The sequence below is a fragment of the Blennius ocellaris genome, assembly GCF_963422515.1.
Source record: "Blennius ocellaris genome assembly, chromosome: 13".
NCBI lineage: Eukaryota > Metazoa > Chordata > Actinopteri > Blenniiformes > Blenniidae > Blennius > Blennius ocellaris.
In genome coordinates, this window is record NC_137662.1 from 559,868 (window position 1) to 582,080 (window position 22,213).

At 46.8% G+C, this 22,213-nt stretch overlaps 1 protein-coding gene and 1 pseudogene across 2 annotated transcripts; both read right to left on the minus strand.

The window, feature by feature from the left end:
- Window positions 1-13,480: 13,480 nt before the first annotated feature.
- LOC308138278 (olfactory receptor 11A1-like) lies at window positions 13,481-14,413 on the minus strand (the record flags this gene model as incomplete). The annotated part of the gene is made up of 1 exon (XM_080507361.1): window positions 13,481-14,413. One exon carries the CDS (start codon window positions 14,411-14,413, stop codon window positions 13,481-13,483), a length of 933 nt encoding a protein of 310 aa, XP_080363487.1.
- Window positions 14,414-20,261: 5,848 nt separating this feature from the next.
- On the minus strand, window positions 20,262-21,255 carry LOC308138279 (olfactory receptor 4B13-like; annotated as a pseudogene). Its single transcript has one exon. The product of its transcript is annotated as an olfactory receptor 4B13-like (transcript).
- Window positions 21,256-22,213: the final 958 nt, after the last annotated feature.

A 22,213-nucleotide genomic window follows, 5' to 3' on the forward strand; every position in this document is an offset into this window, starting at 1 on the left:
AGCCACATTTCTTTGTCTTTCTCAACATATTATACATCAAATTGTAGCCACAGGCCTTGTGCTTCTCACGAGGGGACACTTTTGTCTCAGAGAGACACGGTTCTCCCTCCAGGGGACTTAATTGATAGGGAGCGCAGGATTCTGTCTCATCCGCGCCAATACATTTTGACGAGTCATTTTCTCCCCAAATCCCCAAAGTTCAGCCATTTGTTTCAAGTCCTCACGGGGAGACGGAACCTCGTGAGGACACCAAAACCACACCGCACGTCCTTCAACTTCTCCCGACGCCCACGGTGAAGGAATTTTTCACCCAAGTGTCATGGTTCTCCAACTATAAGCACTTGTTCGGGACCTGCGTTTGTACTTAAACCCCTTCTTCCCTCAGATAACGTCTCATAGTCTCTGCACCTGCAGCAGCTTGTCAATCAGGAGCCGGCTCCATGACATCACACAAGCTGCTCCAAATCTGCCTGGCAACACACATGGCTCCTCTGATTGACTGGACCAGTAACATGATGGCTGACCACACAGTGCTCACACACACACAGTAGCTTAGGCACCATACTTTTCAATGCATTTTAATGCTGATGGCAATGACTCAGCATCAACACTTGTTAGCATGCCAATTAGCATGCTACAAAGTTTGTTCAATTGAGCTGAAATTTGGAGGGTGGCCTCATGGGGGTGCTGCGATCACGGCGCACTAGCTAGTTAGCCGCCGCGCTAAGCTAATTGGCCTACCATCTCAGAATGTCATAAAACTCCAGATTCCAGGTCAGCCACACCTGGGAGGTAACTTCTGCGCTTTTCAGGCAAATCGCAGGTGTTAGCATCTCATGCTAACAAGTTTGTTCAAATGAGCTCAAATTTGGAGGGTGGACTCGTGCTGGCGCTGCGATCGAGAAACACTAGCTAATGACATGGTTTCCACGTACTTAAATCGCTTGTGTTAGCATCGCATGCTAACAACTTTGTTTAAATGAGCTGAAATTTGGAGGGTGGCCTCGTGGTGGCGCTGCGATCGAGAATTACTAGCTGACCACATGGTTTCCACGCACTTAAATCGCTGTTTGCTGTTAGCATCGCATGCTAACAAGTTTGTTCAAATGACCTGAAATTTGGAGGGTGGCCTCGTGGTGGCGCTGCGATCGAGAATCACTAGCTAATGACATGGTTTCCACGTACTTAAATCGCAAGTGTTAGCATCACATGCTAACAAGTTTGTTCAAATGAGCTGAAGTTTGGAGGGTGGCCTCGTGGTGGCGCTGCGATCGAGAATTACTAGCTGACCACATGGTTTCCACGCACTTAAATCGCTGTTTGCTGTTAGCATCGCATGCTAACTAGTTTGTTCAAATGACCTGAAATTTGGAGGGTGGCCTCGTGGTGGCGCTGCGATCGAGAATCACTAGCTAATGACATGGTTTCCACGTACTTAAATCGCAAGTGTTAGCATCACATGCTAACAAGTTTGTTCAAATCAGCTGAAATTTGGAGGGTGGCCTCGTGGTGGCGCTGCGATCGAGAATTACTAGCTGACCACATGGTTTCCACGCACTTAAATCGGTGCTAGCTGTTAGCATCGCATGCTAAAAAGTTTGTTCAAATGAGCTGAAATTTAGAGTGTAGCCTCATGCTGGCGCTGCGATCGAGAATCACTAGCTAATGACATGATTTCCACGTATTTTTCACACTACCTCGCTCGGCAGCAGGGGGCGGCAGGTGGCAGGCACAATAAAATTTCCGCGGGAATTTTCTAGTTATTATTATTTTTATTTTTCTTCCTCTGCCACACAAAGTTTGCAAGCCTACTAGTCCCACACCGTTTGGAGTACGTAGACAAAACGCATATCGCTAATTAGGGAATTATCGGGAATCCTGTGCATCCATTTGGATTGTGGATATCGCAAACGGCTTCCGAACAACACGTAAAAAACGGCGATGATTTTTACATCCGCTTAACATGGGAGCCAAGAAAAAACAGAAAAAAACATCACACTTTTTCCACGCCACATCACGTCGCCAAATATTCAGCTACAGACTCAAACTTACTCTTAAAACGTTGCCGCACTTGTTCTGTATTCAGATATGTCCTCAGATTTTTCAAAAGTTTCACCAATTTTAAACTGTGAGCCTTTGAATGTCATCAACTTTTCCCTCCTTTTTCCAGTTTTGTATGGGTGTGTATGTGAAAAGTTAGAGTGGGAAGATTTCGGTCAGAGTGAGAGAAACTGCCGTTTTACAAACAAACAAAAGTTTTTATCTCGTCACCACAGACACATTTCTTCGTCTTTCTCAACATATTATACATCAAATTGTAGCTACAGGCCTTGTGCTTCTCACGAGGGGACACTTTTGTCTCAGAGAGACACGGTTCTCCCTCCAGGGGACTTAATTGATAGGGAGCGCAGGATTCTGTCTCATCCGCGCCAATACATTTTGACGAGTCATTTTCTCCCCAAATCCCCAAAGTTCAGCCATTTGTTTCAAGTCCTCACGGGGAGACGGAACCTCGTGAGGACACCAAAACCACACCGCACGTCCTTCAACTTCTTCCGACGCCCACGGTGAAGGAATTTTTCACCCAAGTGTCACGGTTCTCCAACTATAAGCAGTTGTTCGGGACCTGCGTTTGTGCTTAAACACCTTCTTCCCTCACATCAGGTCTCATACTCTGCCACCTGCAGCAGCTTGTCAATCAGGAGCCGGCTCCATGACATCACACAAGCTGCTCCAAATCCGCCTGGCAACACACACGGCTCCTCTGATTGACTGGACCAGTAACATGACGGCTGACCACACAGTGCTCACACACACACAGTAGCTTAGGCACCATACTTTTCAATGCATTTTAATGCTGATGGCAATGACTCAGCATCAACACTTGTTAGCATGCCAATTAGCATGCTACAAAGTTTGTTCAATTGAGCTGAAATTTGGAGGGTGGCCTCATGGGGGTGCTGCGATCACGGCGCACTAGCTAGTTAGCCGCCGCGCTAAGCTAATTGGCCTACCATCTCAGAATGTCATAAAACTCCAGATTCCAGGTCAGCCACACCTGGGAGGTAACTTCTGCGCTTTTCAGGAAAATCGCAGGTGTTAGCATCTCATGCTAACAAGTTTGTTCAATTGAGCTCAAATTTGGAGGGTGGACTCGTGCTGGCGCTGCGATCGAGAATCACTAGCTAATGACATGGTTTCCACGTACTTAAATCGCTGGTGTTAGCATCGCATGCTAACAAGTTTGTTTAAATGAGCTGAAATTTGGAGGGTGGCCTCGTGGTGGCGCTGCGATCGAGAATTACTAGCTGACCACATGGTTTCCACGCACTTAAATCGCTGTTAGCTGTTAGCATCTCATGGTAATAAGTTTGTTCAAATGAGCTGAAATTTGGAGGGTGGCCTCGTCCTGGCGCTGCGATCGAGAATCACTAGCTAATGACATGGTTTCCACGTACTTATATCGCAGGTGTTAGCATCGCATGCTAACAAGTTTGTTCAAATGAGCTGAAATTTGGAGGGTGGCCTCGTGGTGGCGCTGCGATCGACAATTACTAGCTGACCACATGGTTTCCACGCACTTCAATCGGTGTTAGCTGTTAGCATCGCATGCTAAAAAGTTTGTTCAAATGAGCTGAAATTTAGAGTGTAGGCTCGTGCTGGCGCTGCGATCGAGAATCACTAGCTAATGACATGATTTCCACGTATTTTTCACACTACCTCGCTCGGCAGCAGGGGGCGGCAGGTGGCAGGCACAATAAAATTTCCGCGGGAATTTTCTAGTATTATTATTCTTCCTCTGCCACACCAAGTTTGCCGAACTACTAGTCCCGCACCGTTTGGAGTACGTATACAAAAGCATATCGCTACGTAGGGAATTATCGGGAATCCTGTGCATCCATTTGGATTGTGGATATCGCAAACGGCTTCCGAACAACACGTAAAAAACGGCGATGATTTTTACATCCGCTTAACATGGGAGCCAAGAAAAACAAGAAAAAAAATCACACTTTTTCCACGCCACATCACGTCGCCAAATATTCAGCTACAGACTCAAACTTACTCTTAAAACGTTGCCGCACTTGTTCTGTATTCAGATATGTCCTCGGATTTTTCAAAACTTTCACCAGTTTTAAACTGTGAGCCTTCAAATGTCATCAACTTTTCCCTCCTTTTTCCAGTTTTGTATGGGTGTGTATGTGGAAAAGCTAGAGGGTGAGATGTCAGTTAGAGGGAGAGAAACTGCCGTTTTACTGAAAAAAAAAAGTTTTTATCTCGTCGCCACGGCCACATTTCTTTGTCTTTCTCAACATATTATACATCAAAATGTAGCTACAGGCCTTGTGGTTCTCACGAGGGGACACTTTTGTCTCAGAGAGACACAGTTCTCCCTCCAGGGAACTTAATTGACAGGGAGCGCAGGATTTTCTGTAACCCGCTCCCATGTATTTTGGGGAGACGTTTTCTCCCCAAATCCCCAAAGTTCAGCCATTTGTTTCAAGTCCTCACGGGGAGACGGAACCTCGTGAGGACACCAAAACCACACCGTACGTCCTTCAACTTCTCCCGACGCCCACGGTGAAGGAATTTTTCACCCAAGTGTCACGGTTCTCCAACTATAAGCAGTTGTTCGGGACCTGCGTTTGTACTTAAACCCCTTCTTCCCTCAGATAACGTCTCATAGTCTCTGCACCTGCAGCAGCTTGTCAATCAGGAGCCGGCTCCATGACATCACACAAGCTGCTCCAAATCTGCCTGGCAACACACACGGCTCCTCTGATTGACTGGACCAGTAACATGATGGCTGACCACACAGTGCTCACACACACACAGTAGCTTAGGCACCATACTTTTCAATGCATTTTAATGCTGATGGCAATGACTCAGCATCAACACTTGTTAGCATGCCAATTAGCATGCTACAAAGTTTGTTCAATTGAGCTGAAATTTGGACGGTGGCCTCATGGGGGTGCTGCGATCACGGCGCACTAGCTAGTTAGCCGCCGCGCTAAGCTAATTGGCCTACCATCTCAGAATGTCATAAAACTCCAGATTCCAGGTCAGCCACACCTGGGAGGTAACTTCTGCGCTTTTCAGGCAAATCGCAGGTGTTAGCATCTCATGCTAACAAGTTTGTTCAAATGAGCTCAAATTTGGAGGGTGGACTCGTGCTGGCGCTGCGATGGAGAATCACTAGCTAATGACATGGTTTCCACGTACTTAAATCGCTGGTGTTAGCATCGCATGCTAACAACTTTGTTTAAATGAGCTGAAATTTGGAGGGTGGCCTCGTGGTGGCGCTGCGATCGAGAATTACTAGCTGACCACATGGTTTCCACGCACTTAAATCGGTGCTAGCTGTTAGCATCGCATGGTAATAAGTTTGTTCAAATGAGCTGAAATTTAGAGTGTAGCCTCATGCTGGCGCTGCGATCGAGAATCACTAGCTAATGACATGGTTTCCACGTACTTATATCGCAGGTGTTAGCATCGCATGCTAACAAGTTTGTTCAAATGAGCTGAAATTTGGAGGGTGGCCTCGTGGTGGCGCTGCGATCGAGAATTACTAGCTGACCACATGGTTTCGACGCACTTAAATCGCTGTTACCTGTTAGCATCTCATGCTAACAAGATTGTTCAAATCTCCTGAAATTTGGAGGGTGGCCTCGTGGTGGCGCTGCGATCGAGAATCACTAGCTAATGACATGGTTTCCACGTACTTAAATCGCAAGTGTTAGCATCGCATGCTAACAAATTTGTTCAAATGAGCTGAAATTTGGAGGGTGGCCTCATGCTGGCGCTGCGATCGAGAATTACTAGCTGACCACATGGTTTCCACGCACTTAAATCGGTGTTAGCTGTTAGCATCGCATGCTAAAAAGTTTGTTCAAATGAGCTGAAATTTAGAGTGTAGCCTCGTGCTGGCGCTGCGATCGAGAATCACTAGCTAATGACATGATTTCCACATATCTTTCACACTACCGCGGCCTCGCTCGGCAGCAGGGGGCGGCAGGTGGCAGGCACAATAAAATTTCCGCGGGAATTTTCTAGTATTATTATTCTTCCTCTGCCACACCAAGTTTGCCGAACTACTAGTCCCGCACCGTTTGGAGTACGTATACAAAAGCATATCGCTACGTAGGGAATTATCGGGAATCCTGTGCATCCATTTGGATTGTGGATATCGCAAACGGCTTCCGAACAACACGTAAAAAACGGCGATGATTTTTACATCCGCTTAACATGGGAGCCAAGAAAAACAAGAAAAAAAATCACACTTTTTCCACGCCACATCACTTCGCCAAATATTCAGCTACAGACTCAAACTTACTCTTAAAACGTTGCCGCACTTGTTCTGTATTCAGATATGTCCTCAGATTTTTCAAAACTTTCACCAATTTTAAACTGTGAGCCTTTGAATGTCATCAACTTTTCCCTCCTTTTTCCAGTTTTGTATGGGTGTGTATGTGGAAAAGCTAGAGGGTGAGATGTCAGTTAGAGGGTGAGAAACTGCCGTTTTACAAACAAAAAAAAGTTTTTATCTCGTCACCACAGACACATTTCTTCGTCTTTCTCAACATATTATACATCAAATTGTAGCCACAGGCCTTGTGCTTCTCACGAGGGGACACTTTTGTCTCAGAGAGACACGGTTCTCCCTCCAGGGGACTTAATTGATAGGGAGCGCAGGATTCTGTCTCATCCGCGCCAATACATTTTGACGAGTCATTTTCTCCCCAAATCCCCAAAGTTCAGCCATTTGTTTCAAGTCCTCACGGGGAGACGGAACCTCGTGAGGACGCGAAAACCACACCGCACGTCCTTCAACTTCTCCCGACGCCCACGGTGAAGGAATTTTTCACCCAAGTGTCACGGTTCTCCAACTATAAGCAGTTGTTCGGGACCTGCGTTTGTACTTAAACCCCTTCTTCCCTCAGATAACGTCTCATAGTCTCTGCACCTGCAGCAGCTTGTCAATCAGGAGCCGGCTCCATGACATCACACAAGCTGCTCCAAATCTGCCTGGCAACACACATGGCTCCTCTGATTGACTGGACCAGTAACATGATGGCTGACCACACAGTGCTCACACACACACAGTAGCTTAGGCACCATACTTTTCAATGCATTTTAATGCTGATGGCAATGACTCAGCATCAACACTTGTTAGCATGCCAATTAGCATGCTATCAAAGTTTATTCAATTGAGCTGAAATTTGGAGGGTGGCCTCATGGGGGTGCTGCGATCACGGCGCACTAGCTAGTTAGCCGCCGCGCTAAGCTAATTGGCCTACCATCTCAGAATGTCATAAAACTCCAGATTCCAGGTCAGCCACACCTGGGAGGTAACTTCTGCGCTTTTCAGGCAAATCGCAGGTGTTAGCATCTCATGCTAAAAAGTTTGTTCAAATGAGCTCAAATTTGGAGGGTGGACTCGTGCTGGCGCTGCGATCGAGAAACACTAGCTAATGACATGGTTTCCACGTACTTAAATCGCAAGTGTTAGCATCACATGCTAACAAGTTTGTTCAAATGAGCTGAAATTTGGAGGGTGGCCTCGTGGTGGCGCTGCGATCGAGAATTACTAGCTGACCACATGGTTTCCACGCACTTAAATCGCTGTTAGCTGTTAGCATCTCATGGTAATAAGTTTGTTCAAATGACCTGAAATTTGGAGGGTGGCCTCGTGGTGGCGCTGCGATCGAGAATCACTAGCTAATGACATGGTTTCCACGTACTTAAATCGCTGGTGTTAGCATCGCATGCTAACAAGTTTGTTCAAATGAGCTGAAATTTGGAGGGTGGCCTCGTGGTGGCGCTGCGATCGAGAATTACTAGCTGACCACATGGTTTCCACGCACTTAAATCGGTGTTAGCTGTTAGCATCGCATGCTAAAAAGTTTGTTCAAATGAGCTGAAATTTAGAGTGTAGCCTCGTGCTGCCGCTGCGATCGAGAATCACTAGCTAATGACGTGATTTCCACGTATTTTTCACACTACCTCGCTCGGCAGCAGGGGGCGGCAGGTGGCAGGCACAATAAAATTTCCGCGGGAATTTTCTAGTTAATTGTGCCTGCCTCTTTAAGAGGCGTCGCACAATTATTACAATCCTGGGAAAACGCCGTTTTTTTTTATTATTCTTCCTCTGCCGCACAAAGTTTGCCGAACTACTAGTCCCGCACCGTTTGGAGTACGTATACAAAAGCATATCGCTACGTAGGGAATTATCGGGAATCCTGTGCATCCATTTGGATTGTGGATATCGAAAACGGCTTCCGAACAACACGTAAAAAACGGCGATGATTTTTACATCCGCTTAACATGGGAGCCAAGAAAAACAAGAAAAAAAATCACACTTTTTCCACGCCACATCACGTCGCCAAATATTCAGCTACAGACTCAAACTTACTCTTAAAACGTTGCCGCACTTGTTCTGTATTCAGATATGTCCTCGGATTTTTCAAAAGTTTCACCAATTTTCAACTGTCAGCCTTTGAATGTCATCAAGTTTTCCCTCCTTTTTCCAGTTTTGTATGGGTGTGTATGTGAAAAGTTAGAGTGGGAAGATTTCGGTCAGAGTGAGAGAAACTGCCGTTTTACAAACAAAAAAAAGTTTTTATCTCGTCACCACAGACACATTTCTTCGTCTTTCTCAACATATTATACATCAAATTGTAGCCACAGGCCTTGTGCTTCTCACGAGGGGACACTTTTGTCTCAGAGAGACACGGTTCTCCCTCCAGGGGACTTAATTGATAGGGAGCGCAGGATTCTGTCTCATCCGCGCCAATACATTTTGACGAGTCATTTTCTCCCCAAATCCCCAAAGTTCAGCCATTTGTTTCAAGTCCTCACGGGGAGACGGAACCTCGTGACGACACGAAAACCACACCGCACGTCCTTCAACTTCTCCCGACGCCCACGGTGAAGGAATTTTTCACCCAAGTGTCACGGTTCTCCAACTATAAGCAGTTGTTCGGGACCTGCGTTTGTGCTTAAACCCCTTCTTCCCTCAGATAACGTCTCATAGTCTCTGCACCTGCAGCAGCTTGTCAATCAGGAGCCGGCTCCATGACATCACACAAGCTGCTCCAAATCTGCCTGGCAACACACACGGCTCCTCTGATTGACTGGACCAGTAACATGATGGCTGACCACACAGTGCTCACACACACACAGTAGCTTAGGCACCATACTTTTCAATGCATTTTAATGCTGATGGCAATGACTCAGCATCAACACTTGTTAGCATGCCAATTAGCATGCTACAAAGTTTGTTCAATTGAGCTGAAATTTGGAGGGTGGCCTCATGGGGGTGCTGCGATCACGGCGCACTAGCTAGTTAGCCGCCGCGCTAAGCTAATTGGCCTACCATCTCAGAATGTCATAAAACTCCAGATTCCAGGTCAGCCACACCTGGGAGGTAACTTCTGCGCTTTTCAGGCAAATCGCAGGTGTTAGCATCTCATGCTAACAAGTTTGTTCAAATGAGCTCAAATTTGGAGGGTGGACTCGTGCTGGTGCTGCGATCAAGAATCACTAGCTAATGACATGGTTTCCACGTACTTAAATCGCTGGTGTTAGCATCGCATGCTAACAAGTTTGTTTAAATGAGCTGAAATTTGGAGGGTGGCCTCGTGGTGGCGCTGCGATTGAGAATTACTAGCTGACCACATGGTTTCCACGCACTTAAATCGCTGTTAGCTGTTAGCATGTCATGGTCATAAGTTTGTTCAAATGAGCTGAAATTTGGAGGGTGGCCTCGTGGTGGCGCTGCGATCGAGAATCACTAGCTAATGACATGTTTCCACGTACTTAAATTGCTGGTGTTAGCATTGCATGCTAACAAGTTTGTTCAAATGAGCTGAAATTTGGAGGGTGGCCTCGTGGTGGCGCTGCGATCGAGAATTACTAGCTGACCACATGGTTTCCACGCACTTAAATCGGTGTTAGCTGTTAGCATCGCATGCTAAAAAGTTTGTTCAAATGAGCTGAAATTTAGAGTGTAGCCTCGTGCTGGCGCTGCGATCGAGAATCACTAGCTAATGACATGATTTCCACATATTTTTCACACTACCGCGGCCTCGCTCGGCAGCAGGGGGCGGCAGGTGGCAGGCACAATAAAATTTCCGCGGGAATTTTCTAGTTATTATTCTTCCTCTGCCGCACAAAGTTTGCAAGCCTACTAGTCCCACACCGTTTGGAGTACGTAGACAAAACGCATATCGCTAATTAGGGAGTTATCGGGAATCCTGTGCATCCATTTGGATTGTGGATATCGCAAACGGCTTCCGAACAACACGTAAAAAACGGCGATGATTTTTACATCCGCTTAACATGGGAGCCAAGAAAAAACAGAAAAAAACATCACACTTTTCCCACGCCACATCACGTCGCCAAATATTCAGCTACAGACTCAAACTTACTCTTAAAACGTTGCCGCACTTGTTCTGTATTCAGATATGTCCTCAGATTTTTCAAAAGTTTCACCAATTTTCAACTGTCAGCCTTTGAATGTCATCAAGTTTTCCCTCCTTTTTCCAGTTTTGTATGGGTGTGTATGTGAAAAGTTAGAGTGGGAAGATTTCGGTCAGAGTGAGAGAAACTGCCGTTTTACAAACAAAAAAAAGTTTTTATCTCGTCACCACAGACACATTTCTTCGTCTTTCTCAACATATTATACATCAAATTGTAGCCACAGGCCTTGTGCTTCTCACGAGGGGACACTTTTGTCTCAGAGAGACACGGTTCTCCCTCCAGTGGACTTAATTGACAGGGAGCGCAGGATTTTCTGTAATCCGCTCCCATGTATTTTGCGGAGACGTTTTCTCCCCAAATCCGCAAAGTTCAGCCATTTGTTTCAAGTCCTCACGGGGAGACGGAACCTCGTGACGACACGAAAACCACACCGCACGTCCTTCAACTTCTCCCGACGCCCACGGTGAAGGAATTTTTCACCCAAGTGTCACGGTTCTCCAACTATAAGCAGTTGTTCGGGACCTGCGTTTGTGCTTAAACACCTTCTTCCCTCACATCAGGTCTCATACTCTCTGCACCTGCAGCAGCTTGTCAATCAGGAGCCGGCTCCATGACATCACACAAGCTGCTCCAAATCTGCCTGGCAACACACACGGCTCCTCTGATTGACTGGACCAGTAACATGACGGCTGACCACACAGTGCTCACACACACACAGTAGCTTAGGCACCATACTTTTCAATGCATTTTAATGCTGATGGCAATGACTCAGCATCAACACTTGTTAGCATGCCAATTAGCATGCTACAAAGTTTGTTCAATTGAGCTGAAATTTGGAGGGTGGCCTCATGGGGGTGCTGCGATCACGGCGCACTAGCTAGTTAGCCGCCGCGCTAAGCTAATTGGCCTACCATCTCAGAATGTCATAAAACTCCAGATTCCAGGTCAGCCACACCTGGGAGGTAACTTCTGCGCTTTTCAGGCAAATCGCAGGTGTTAGCATCTCATGCTAACAAGTTTGTTCGAATGAGCTCAAATTTGGAGGGTGGACTCGTGCTGGCGCTGCGATCGAGAAACACTAGCTAATGACATGGTTTCCACGTACTTAAATCGCTGGTGTTAGCATCGCATGCTAACAACTTTGTTTAAATGAGCTGAAATTTGGAGGGTGGCCTCGTGGTGGCGCTGCGATCGAGAATTACTAGCTGACCACATGGTTTCCACGCACTTAAATCGGTGCTAGCTGTTAGCATCGCATGGTAATAAGTTTGTTCAAATGAGCTGAAATTTAGAGTGTAGCCTCATGCTGGCGCTGCGATCGAGAATCACTAGCTAATGACATGGTTTCCACGTACTTATATCGCAGGTGTTAGCATCGCATGCTAACAAGTTTGTTCAAATGAGCTGAAATTTGGAGGGTGGCCTCGTGGTGGCGCTGCGATCGAGAATTACTAGCTGACCACATGGTTTCCACGCACTTAAATCGGTGCTAGCTGTTAGCATCGCATGGTAATAAGTTTGTTCAAATGAGCTGAAATTTAGAGTGTAGCCTCATGCTGGCGCTGCGATCGAGAATCACTAGCTAATGACATGGTTTCCACGTACTTATATCGCAGGTGTTAGCATCGCATGCTAACAAGTTTGTTCAAATGAGCTGAAATTTGGAGGGTGGCCTCGTAGTGGCGCTGCGATCGAGAATTACTAGCTGACCACATGGTTTCCACGCACTTAAATCGGTGTTAGCTGTTAGCATCGCATGCTAAAAAGTTTGTTCAAATGAGCTGAAATTTAGAGTGTAGCCTCGTGCTGGCGCTGCGATCGAGAATCACTAGCTAATGACATGATTTCCACGTATTTTTCACACTACCTCGCTCGGCAGCAGGGGGCGGCAGGTGGCAGGCACAATAAAATTTCCGCGGGAATTTTCTAGTTTATCTGTTAAAATTTGGGCTATTGTGCCGATTCCTTTTTTTATACAATTAGTAATAATACATTGGTTTTATATAGCACTTTTCTAGACACTCAGATGCTTTACATTGCAATATTCATTTATTCCATACTGGATGGTGGTAAACTCCGTCTGTAGCTACAGCTGCCCTGAGGAGAGGCGGCCATTCTGCACCATCGGCCCCTCGACCACCATCGGCCACTCACCCTCCGACCACCACCGGCCACTCACCCTCTCACCCTCTCACCCTCTCACCCTCTCACCCTCTCACCCTCCGACCACCACTGGCCACTCACCCTCTCACCCTCTCACCCTCTCACCCTCCGACCACCACCGGCCACTCACCCTCTCACCCTCCGACCACCACCGGCCACTCACCCTCTCACCCTCTCACCCTCCGACCACCACCAGCCGCTCACTCTCACGCTGCATTCACACAGTTCAGGGTTCAGTGTCTTGCCCAAGGCCACTTCGGCATGTGGGCAGGCAGAGATGGGATCAAACCTGCAACCTTCCGATTGGGAGACGACCGCTCTACCAACCGAGCCATACCGCCCCAATTAATACAAATATGAGTCCAAGCATTTTTTTTACATCAATGAAGCTGCTGATAGTTTTGATTAATACAAGGATCTTTGTGATTTCAATCTATACTACCCTTTTGCAGTAAATTAATTTTTAGTCATGAACATATTTCTCCTGGAAATCTTTCTTGTATTAAGTGTAATTATTTTATATATCAAATTTAAGTTGGAAATTTATCAAGATATGTTGCAAAAGGTTTGGTGATAACTTAACTCCACTTGAAGGATGAAGAGGAAATGTTTGGGGATTTTTGTAAATGAAGCAAGGACTGATCAGATCCTTAATCCTGTCCCCTCTCAGACATCTAATGTGTGGAAAAATATTACAATGGGATTTCAGTTATTTGCTTTATTTTGCTCAAGAGAAATAAATGCAGTCTTTTGGACCCTGTGTGACACTCAGTTGCTTGAACAGAAAACACTTCACATGATTCTGTTCTTTGCACAGACAGATGAACAAGCAGTGAAGTCACTTTTCTGCACGCAGAAGTTGTTTACAGCTCCGGTAGATTTTGGACATTTTTAGGCCGTACAACAGTGGCGTAAAGAGGGGTTGACAGGTAAGGAAGTAGAGCGACATGAGGATATCCAGCATGCTGGGCAAACTGTCTTTGAAATATCTCCTCTGTAGGATCTGGAAACAACAGCCAAAGGAAAAGTTCAGAATGGAAGCAACATGCGGCGTGCAGGTACTGAGGGCCTTTTGTCGAGTCTGCTTACAGCCGCAGAAACACACCCTGAGGATCTTTGCATAGGTGTAGATGATGAACACAGGAGGAATGATGATGGAGACGACGGTATACATGAGGCCGTAGATGTTGTTGACTCTGGTGCTGGAGCAGGCCAGTCTGACTATGGAGTAGTTTCCACAGTACACTTTCTGAATGACGTTCCCACAACGCTGCAGTGGAGCGCTCAGTGAGACGAGAACTATGATTGCAACTACAGGAAACATCCAGGTGAAAGATATCAGCATGGCCACCTTTCCACTTGTCATCTGACTCTTGTATTGTAATGGATGACAGATGGCCAAGTATCTGTCATAAGACATGACAGCAAGGTTCAGGAACTCACCACAAGCATAGGTGTAGATGACGAAGATCTGCAGGAAGCAGAGCGGCGCCGACACGGCGTGGGACTCAGACAGGATGTGGACCAGGAGCAGCGGGAACAGGCCGCTGCTGCCGTACAGCTCGTTGACAAACAGGCTGACCAGGAACAGGTACATGGGCTGGTGCAGGGCCCTGTTCACGCAGATCACTACGATCAGCAGCACGTTGGCTCCAATGATACAAACATACAAAGACATGATGATAAGAAAGTACAAATATCGCAGAAGCCCTGTGTCATAGTAAGCACCCAAAGTGAAGAATGCAGCCTGGGTGGAGTTCATCATCATCATCATCACCACTGCATGTTGCTGTTACACTGAATCATTCATCATAAAGAGACAAAGATGCTGTCAACCAAGCACTTAAACACACAGTGAGCACCTCCTCCTCCTCCTCCTCCTCCTCCTCCTCCTCGCACTTCTCTCCGTCACTGAGCTCCAACACTCGGTCAGTTTATTTTAACTCTTCCTTCCTCTGCCCTTCAGGCTGGTTGGTGCAGCCTGAAGGTCTGATTCATGAAGGTTGTACTAAACTGCCTGCTCATACAATCAGATCATGCTTTCGCTTCTATTTGTGTTTTACCCGGGATCAATGACACATAGCCATGAGTGACATCACGTGAAAACAGAAGAGCCACTTGAGGGCTGTATGACAATAGCCTTATTTATTGAGCATGTTACCAAACCATGGCTACAGTGCCTGACAACAAAAACAACAAATAACAAAGAGATTGCGACTGTTGATAACATGAGACATCCTATACATCACTGCCTACAATATCAGGAACTTAAACAACAATCAAGAAAGAAATCTGATGAAAGTGAGTTTTAAGAATTGAAACTGAAATTGAATTGATTTGACGAGGAGATTAAAAAAAATTGACATGGCCTTTCACGGTCGAAGATTCTCAGGTAACAAGTTCCACAACAGATAAGAATAAGCAGCAAATACTGAGTCACTCTTAGTACCAAATGGATTTTGGTCGTAAGGAAAAAGCCAGTTCTGTCATTGTCTTAATGCTTAGTGTTTCATGTTATGCCTGAGTTTAGGTTCATGTCAAGTCTTTTTTAGCATGCACTTCCTTGCATTTGCACTTTCCTTCTCAATTCAGACTTGACATCCTTCCCACTGTGATTATAGATGCAACACTTTTGTTGTTATTCCCATTTTACACGACCTGAACTCAAAGATGTAAAGCATTTTGTATAGACACAAAAGACCTATTTCTCTCAAATGTTGTTGACAGATTTGTCTAAATCTGTGTTACTGAGCACTTCTCCTTCGCCAAGATAATCCATCCACCTCTCAAGTGAGGCAGATCAAGATGCTGATGAGACAGCATGAATATTGACCAGGTGTGCCTTCGGGCGGCCGCTATAAAAGGTCACTCTGATATGTGCACTTTGATCACACAGCACAAAGCCACAGACGTCGCACGTTTTGAGGGAATGTTCAATGTGTCTACTAACTGCAGGAATGTCCACCATAAGCGTCTGCAAAGGCGTTTCAGAGAATCTGGCAGTAAATCCAACCAGCCACAACCACAGACCAGGTGTAACCACACCAGCCCAGAAGGTCCCCGTCCAGTATGTCCACCTACATGATGGTCTGAGACCAGCCACAACCACAGACCAGGTGTAACCACACCAGCCCAGAAGGTCCCCGTCCAGTATGTCCACCTACATGATGGTCTGAGACCAGCCACAACCACAGACCAGGTGTAACCACACCAGCCCAGAAGGTCCCCGTCCAGTATGTCCACCTACATGATGGTCTGAGACCAGCCACAACCACAGACCAGGTGTAACCACACCAGCCCAGAAGGTCCCCGTCCAGTATGTCCACCTTCATGATGGTCTGAGACCAGCCACAACTACAGACCAGGTGTAACCACACCAGCCCAGAAGGTCCCCGTCCAGTATGTCCACCTACATGATGGTCTGAGACCAGCCACAACCACAGACCAGGTGTAACCACACCAGCCCAGAAGGTCCCCATCCAGTATGTCCACCTACATGATGGTCTGAGACCATCCACAACCACAGACCAGGTGTAACCACACCAGCCCAGAAGGTCCCCGTCCAGTATGTCCACCTTCATGATGGTCTGAGACCAGCCACAACTACAGACCAGGTGTAACCACACCAGCCCAGAAGGTCCCCGTCCAGTATGTCCACCTACATGATGGTCTGAGACCAGCCACAACCACAGGTGCTGCAACTATCGCTTTGTACAACCAAACAATTTCTGCAGAAACCGTCAGAAACCATCTCAGGGAAGCTCCTCCATTGCTCGTCATCCTCATCAGGGTCTCCACCTGACCACAGTCCCTCCTCATCCTCATCAGGGTCTCCACCTGACCACAGTTCCTCCTCATCTCCACCTGACCACAGTTCTTCCTCATCCTCATCGGGGTCTCCACCTGACCACAGTTCATCCTCATCCTCATCAGGGTCTCCACCTGACCAGAGTTCCTCCTCATCCTCATCAGGGTCTCCACCTGACCACAGTTCTTCCTCATCCTCATCAGGGTCTCCACCTGACCACAGTTCTTCCTCATCCTCATCAGGGTCTCCACCTGACCACAGTTCCTCCTCATCTCCACCTGACCACAGTTCTTCCTCATCTCCACCTGACCACAGTTCTTCCTCATCCTCATCGGGGTCTCCACCTGACCACAGTTCATCCTCATCCTCATCAGGGTCTCCACCTGACCACAGTTCTTCCTCATCTCCACCTGACCACAGTTCTTCCTCATCCTCATCAGGGTCTCCACCTGACCAGAGTTCCTCCTCATCCTCATCAGGGTCTCCACCTGACCACAGTTCTTCCTCATCCTCATCAGGGTCTCCACCTGACCACAGTTCTTCCTCATCCTCATCAGGGTCTCCACCTGACCACAGTTCCTCCTCATCTCCACCTGACCACAGTTCCTCCTCATCCTCATCAGGGTCTCCACCTGACCACAGTTCTTCCTCGTCCTCACAGCCCACTTGAGAGGACAAAAGCTCACATTGGACGGCATCTGGCAGGTTGGACACATGTTGTCTTCATGATGAATCTCGGTTTACACTATTCAGGGCAGACAGTGTGTGGATGAGAGGTTTGTACTGAAGGGCCTGTTCCTGCTCCCTCATGTCCAGTACTGAAGGACCTGTTCCTGCTCCTCCATGTCCAGTACTGAAGGACCTGTTCCTGCTCCTCCATGTCCAGTACTGAAGGACCTGTTCCTGCTCCCTCATGTCCAGTACTGAAGGGTCTGTTCCTGCTCCCTCATGTCCAGTACTGAAGGACCTGTTCCTGCTTCCTCATGTCCAGTACTGAAGGACCTGTTCCTGCTTCCTCATGTCGAGTACTGAAGGACCTGTTCCTGCTTCCTCATGTCGAGTACTGAAGGACCTGTTCCTGCTTCCTCATGTCCAGTACTGAAGGACCTGTTCCTGCTTCCTCAGGTCCAGTACTGAAGGACCTGTTCCTGCTTCCTCATGTCGAGTACTGAAGGACCTGTTGCTGCTTCCTCATGTCCAGTACTGAAGGACCTGTTCCTGCTCCTCCATGTCCAGTACTGAAGGACCTGTTCCTGCTTCCTCATGTCGAGTACAGAAGGACCTGTTCCTGCTTCCTCATGTCCAGTACTGAAGGACCTGTTCCTGCTCCCTCATGTCTAGTACTGAAGGACCTGTTCCTCCTCCCTCATGTCCAGTACTGAAGGACCTGTTCCTGATCCCTCATGTCCAGTACTGAAGGACCTGTTCCTGCTCCCTCATGTCTAGTACTGAAGGACCTGTTCCTCCTCCCTCATGTCCAGTACTGAAGGACCTGTTCCTGCTCCCTCATGTCTAGTACTGAAGGACCTGTTCCTGCTCCCTCATGTCTAGTACTGAAGGGCCTGTTCCTGCTCCCTCATGTCCAGTCCTGAAGGACCTGTTCCTGCTCCTTCATGTCCAGTACTGAAGGACCTGTTCCTCCATGTCCTGTACTGAAGGGCCTGTTCCCCTATGTCCAGTACTGAAGGACCTGTTCCTCCATGTCCAGCACTGAAGGGCCTGTTCCTCCATGTCCAGTAGTGAAGGGCCTGTTCCTGCTCCCTCATGTCCAGTCCTGAAGGACCTGTTCCTGCTCCTTCATGTCCAGTACTGAAGGGCCTGTTCCTGCTTCCTCATGTCCAGTACTGAAGGGCCTGTTCCTCCATGTCCTGTACTGAAGGGCCTGTTCCCCTATGTCCAGTACTGAAGGACCTGTTCCTCCATGTCCAGCACTGAAGGGCCTGTTCCTCCATGTCCAGTACTGAAGGGCCTGTTCCTGCTCCCTCATGTCCAGTCCTGAAGGACCTGTTCCTGCTCCTTCATGTCCAGTACTGAAGGGCCTGTTCCTGCTTCCTCATGTCCAGTACTGAAGGGCCTGTTCCTCCATGTCCTGTACTGAAGGGCCTGTTCCCCTATGTCCAGTACTGAAGGACCTGTTCCTCCATGTCCAGCACTGAAGGGCCTGTTCCTCCATGTCCAGTAGTGAAGGGCCTGTTCCTGCTCCCTCATGTCCAGTACTGAAGGACCTGTTTCTACTCCCTCATGTCCAGTACTGAAGGACCTGTTCCTGCTCCCTCATGTCCAGTACTGAAGGACCTGTTCCTCCTCCCTCATGTCCAGTACTGAAGGACCTGTTCCTCATCCCTCATGTCCAGTACTGAAGGACCTGTTCCTGCTCCCTCATGTCCAGTACTGAAGGGCCTGTTCCTCCATGTCCAGTAGTGAAGGGCCTGTTCCTGCTCCCTCATGTCCAGTACTGAAGGACCTGTTTCTACTCCCTCATGTCCAGTACTGAAGGACCTGTTCCTGCTCCCTCATGTCCAGTACTGAAGGACCTGTTCCTGCTCCCTCATGTCCAGTACTGAAGGACCTGTTCCTCATCCCTCATGTCCAGTACTGAAGGACCTGTTCCTGCTCCCTCATGTCCAGTACTGAAGGACCTGTTCCTGCTTCCTCATGTCCAGTACTGAAGGGCCTGTTTCTACTCCCTCATGTCCAGTACTGAAGGGTCTGTTCCTCCATGTCCAGTACTGAAGGACCTGTTCCTGCTCCTCCATGTCCAGTACTGAAGGACCTGTTCCTGCTCCTCCATGTCCAGTACTGAAGGACCTGTTCCTGCTCCCTCATGTCCAGTACTGAAGGACTTGTTCCTGCTCCCTCATGTCCAGTACTGAAGGACCTGTTCCTGCTCCCTCATGTCCAGTACTGAAGGACCTGTTCCTGCTCCCTCATGTCCAGTACTGAAGGACCTGTTCCTGCTTCCTCATGTCCAGTACTGAAGGACCTGTTCCTGCTTCCTCATGTCCAGTACTGAAGGACCTGTTCCTGCTTCCTCATGTCCAGTACTGAAGGACCTGTTCCTGCTTCCTCATGTCCAGTACTGAAGGACCTGTTCCTGCTCCCTCATGTCCAGTACTGAAGGGCCTGTTCCTGCTCCCTCATGTCCAGTACTGAAGGCAGGTCATGTTTTCTATTTTCCGTCAAACTAATTGATTGTAATGACAGAAGAGAGTTCAAATATGGCGAGAAACACATTGAAGTGTAGATTTGTGAAGATTTGTGAAGAAAATGGCAAAAACCAACATTTGTGATTCAAAGTTTTGACATGAACATGATCATTTCCAATTTATCTTGGAAAGGCTCTTGTTATTCTCAGTCAGGACACAAGGTTTTTTGATAGATGCTTTCATTTTAAAATCTAATCCAATATGAAATATTGTGACACTCTAACTCCAGGTCTCCCTTGAAAAAGAGGTTTTTAATGTCAACGGGACTTTCCTGGTTAAATAAAGATTTTTTTTTTTAATTTAACTGTACATGTCATTCAGTTGTAATATGTATTATTTACAACACAGGTTGCTCAACGTGCCCAGAAATGGGGATGTTGATTAATCATGGTACTTTTCTATTGCTTTCAATTTCAGATATAAATCATGCACACATGCTATTTTGTCAGTATTACACTTCCCCCCTAAGCTCTTAAACATATAAATACATAGCATATAATGGTGCTTATTTTCTTTTTTTTACTTTTGTCACTGATATGGATGGAGTACGCAATTCACGCACACTCAGTACAGTGTGGGATGCATGGAGAAGAAGAGAGTGAGAGTCATGCAGACATGAACCACACTGTATTGCATTTATTGACAAGAGGTGGCACACACTGAGTGCGAGAGGGTTTCCTCACAGCACTCAGCAGACCGCTACAAACCAGCCGGATCTTGGACAGTTTCAGACCATACGCCAAAGGGTTGAGGAGTGGCTGACATGTGAACCAGTACAAAGATAAAAAGATGCGCAGCAGCATGGGCATGCCCGTCATGTCAAAGCGGCCCTGCAGCAGCTCAAACAGGGAAGCCACAGTGAAGTGCAGCACGGAGGTAAGGTGTGGCGTGCACGTGCTGATGGCTTTCTGACGAGTCTGCTTGGACCCACAAACACAAACCATGAGGATTTTAAAGTATGTATAAAAAAATGAAAATCAGAGGCGTGCCCAAAGAGATCAGGATGGTAATGAGCCCATGTATGTTGACCGCAGTGATGTCAGAACAGGCCAGTTTCACCACAGAAAAATTATCACAGTATACTTTGTATATTATGTTCCCACAGAGCTGCAAAGACGAGCTCAGTGTCACCATCACAAGACACACTATAATCCCATACAGCCAGGCGACAGCGATCAGCATGGCTGTGGTGCTGCAGCTCATCCACATGTTGTACTGCAGCGGGTAACATATAGCCAGATGTCTGTCATAAGACATGACAGCCAGACTAATATATTCTACAGCTCCATAGCAGTGTAAAGAGAAGATCTGCAGGAAGCAGAGCGGCGCCGACACGGCGTGGGACTCAGACAGGATGTGGACCAGGAGCAGCGGGAACAGGCCGCTGCTGCCGTACAGCTCGTTGACAAACAGGCTGACCAGGAACAGGTACATGGGCTCATGCAGGGCCCTGTTCACGCAGATCACCACGATCAGCAGCACGTTGGCTCCAATGATACAAACATACAAGAGCAACAAAAATAGGAAACACAAATATTTCAACAGGCCAATGTCAAAGTACACAGCCAAAGTGAAATATGACCAATTTGTGTGGTTCATCACGAAGCTCCCGTAGTTTCATTCACTTACAAAGGATAAACATGAATCAAAAATATCATGTTTTACTAACAAGAGCATTAGTACATGATGACAATGTTCAAATTTCACTTGTAAAATTCATAAGAAACAGTTGTTCATTCAACTTACAACAATTAAAGTGTTTCCCTTTTGCATGAGAGCTCACACACTTGCATGAAACCAGACATCAATAAGCTGCATTACTGCCTATTTTAAACTCAGAATGAGTGCTGATCCCCTCCTTCAGTTCTTTGTACTGTCTTTGTACTGTCTGTATATATATATATATATATATATATATATATATATATATATATATATATATATATACAGTACAGACCAAAAGTTTGGACACACCTTCTCATTCAATGAGTTTCCTTTATTTTCATGACTATTGACATTGCAGATTCACACTGAAGGCATCAAAACTATGAATCAACACATGTGGAAATATGTACTTAACAAAAAAGTGTAAAACAACTGAAAATACACCTTAAATTCTAGTTTCTTCAAAGTAGCCACCTTTTGCTCGGATTACTGCTTCGCACACACTCTGCATTATCTTGATGAGCTTCAAGAGGTCGTCACCTGAAATGGTTTTCACTTCACAGGTGAGCCCTGTCAGGTTTAATAAGTGGGATTTCTTGCCTTATAAATGGGGTTGGGACCATAAGTTGTGTTGTGCAGAAGTCAGGTGGACACACAGCTGATAGTCCCACTGAATAGACTGTTAGAATTTGTATTATGGCAAGAAAAAAGCAGCTAACTAAAGAAAAACGAGTGGCCATCATTACTTTAAGAAATGAAGGTCAGTCAGTCCGAAAAATTGGGAAAACTGTGAAAGTGTCCCCAAGTGCAGTCGCAAAAACCATCAAGTGCTACAAAGAAAGTGGCTCACATGAGGACCGGCCCAGGAAAGAAGACCAAGAGTCACCTCTGC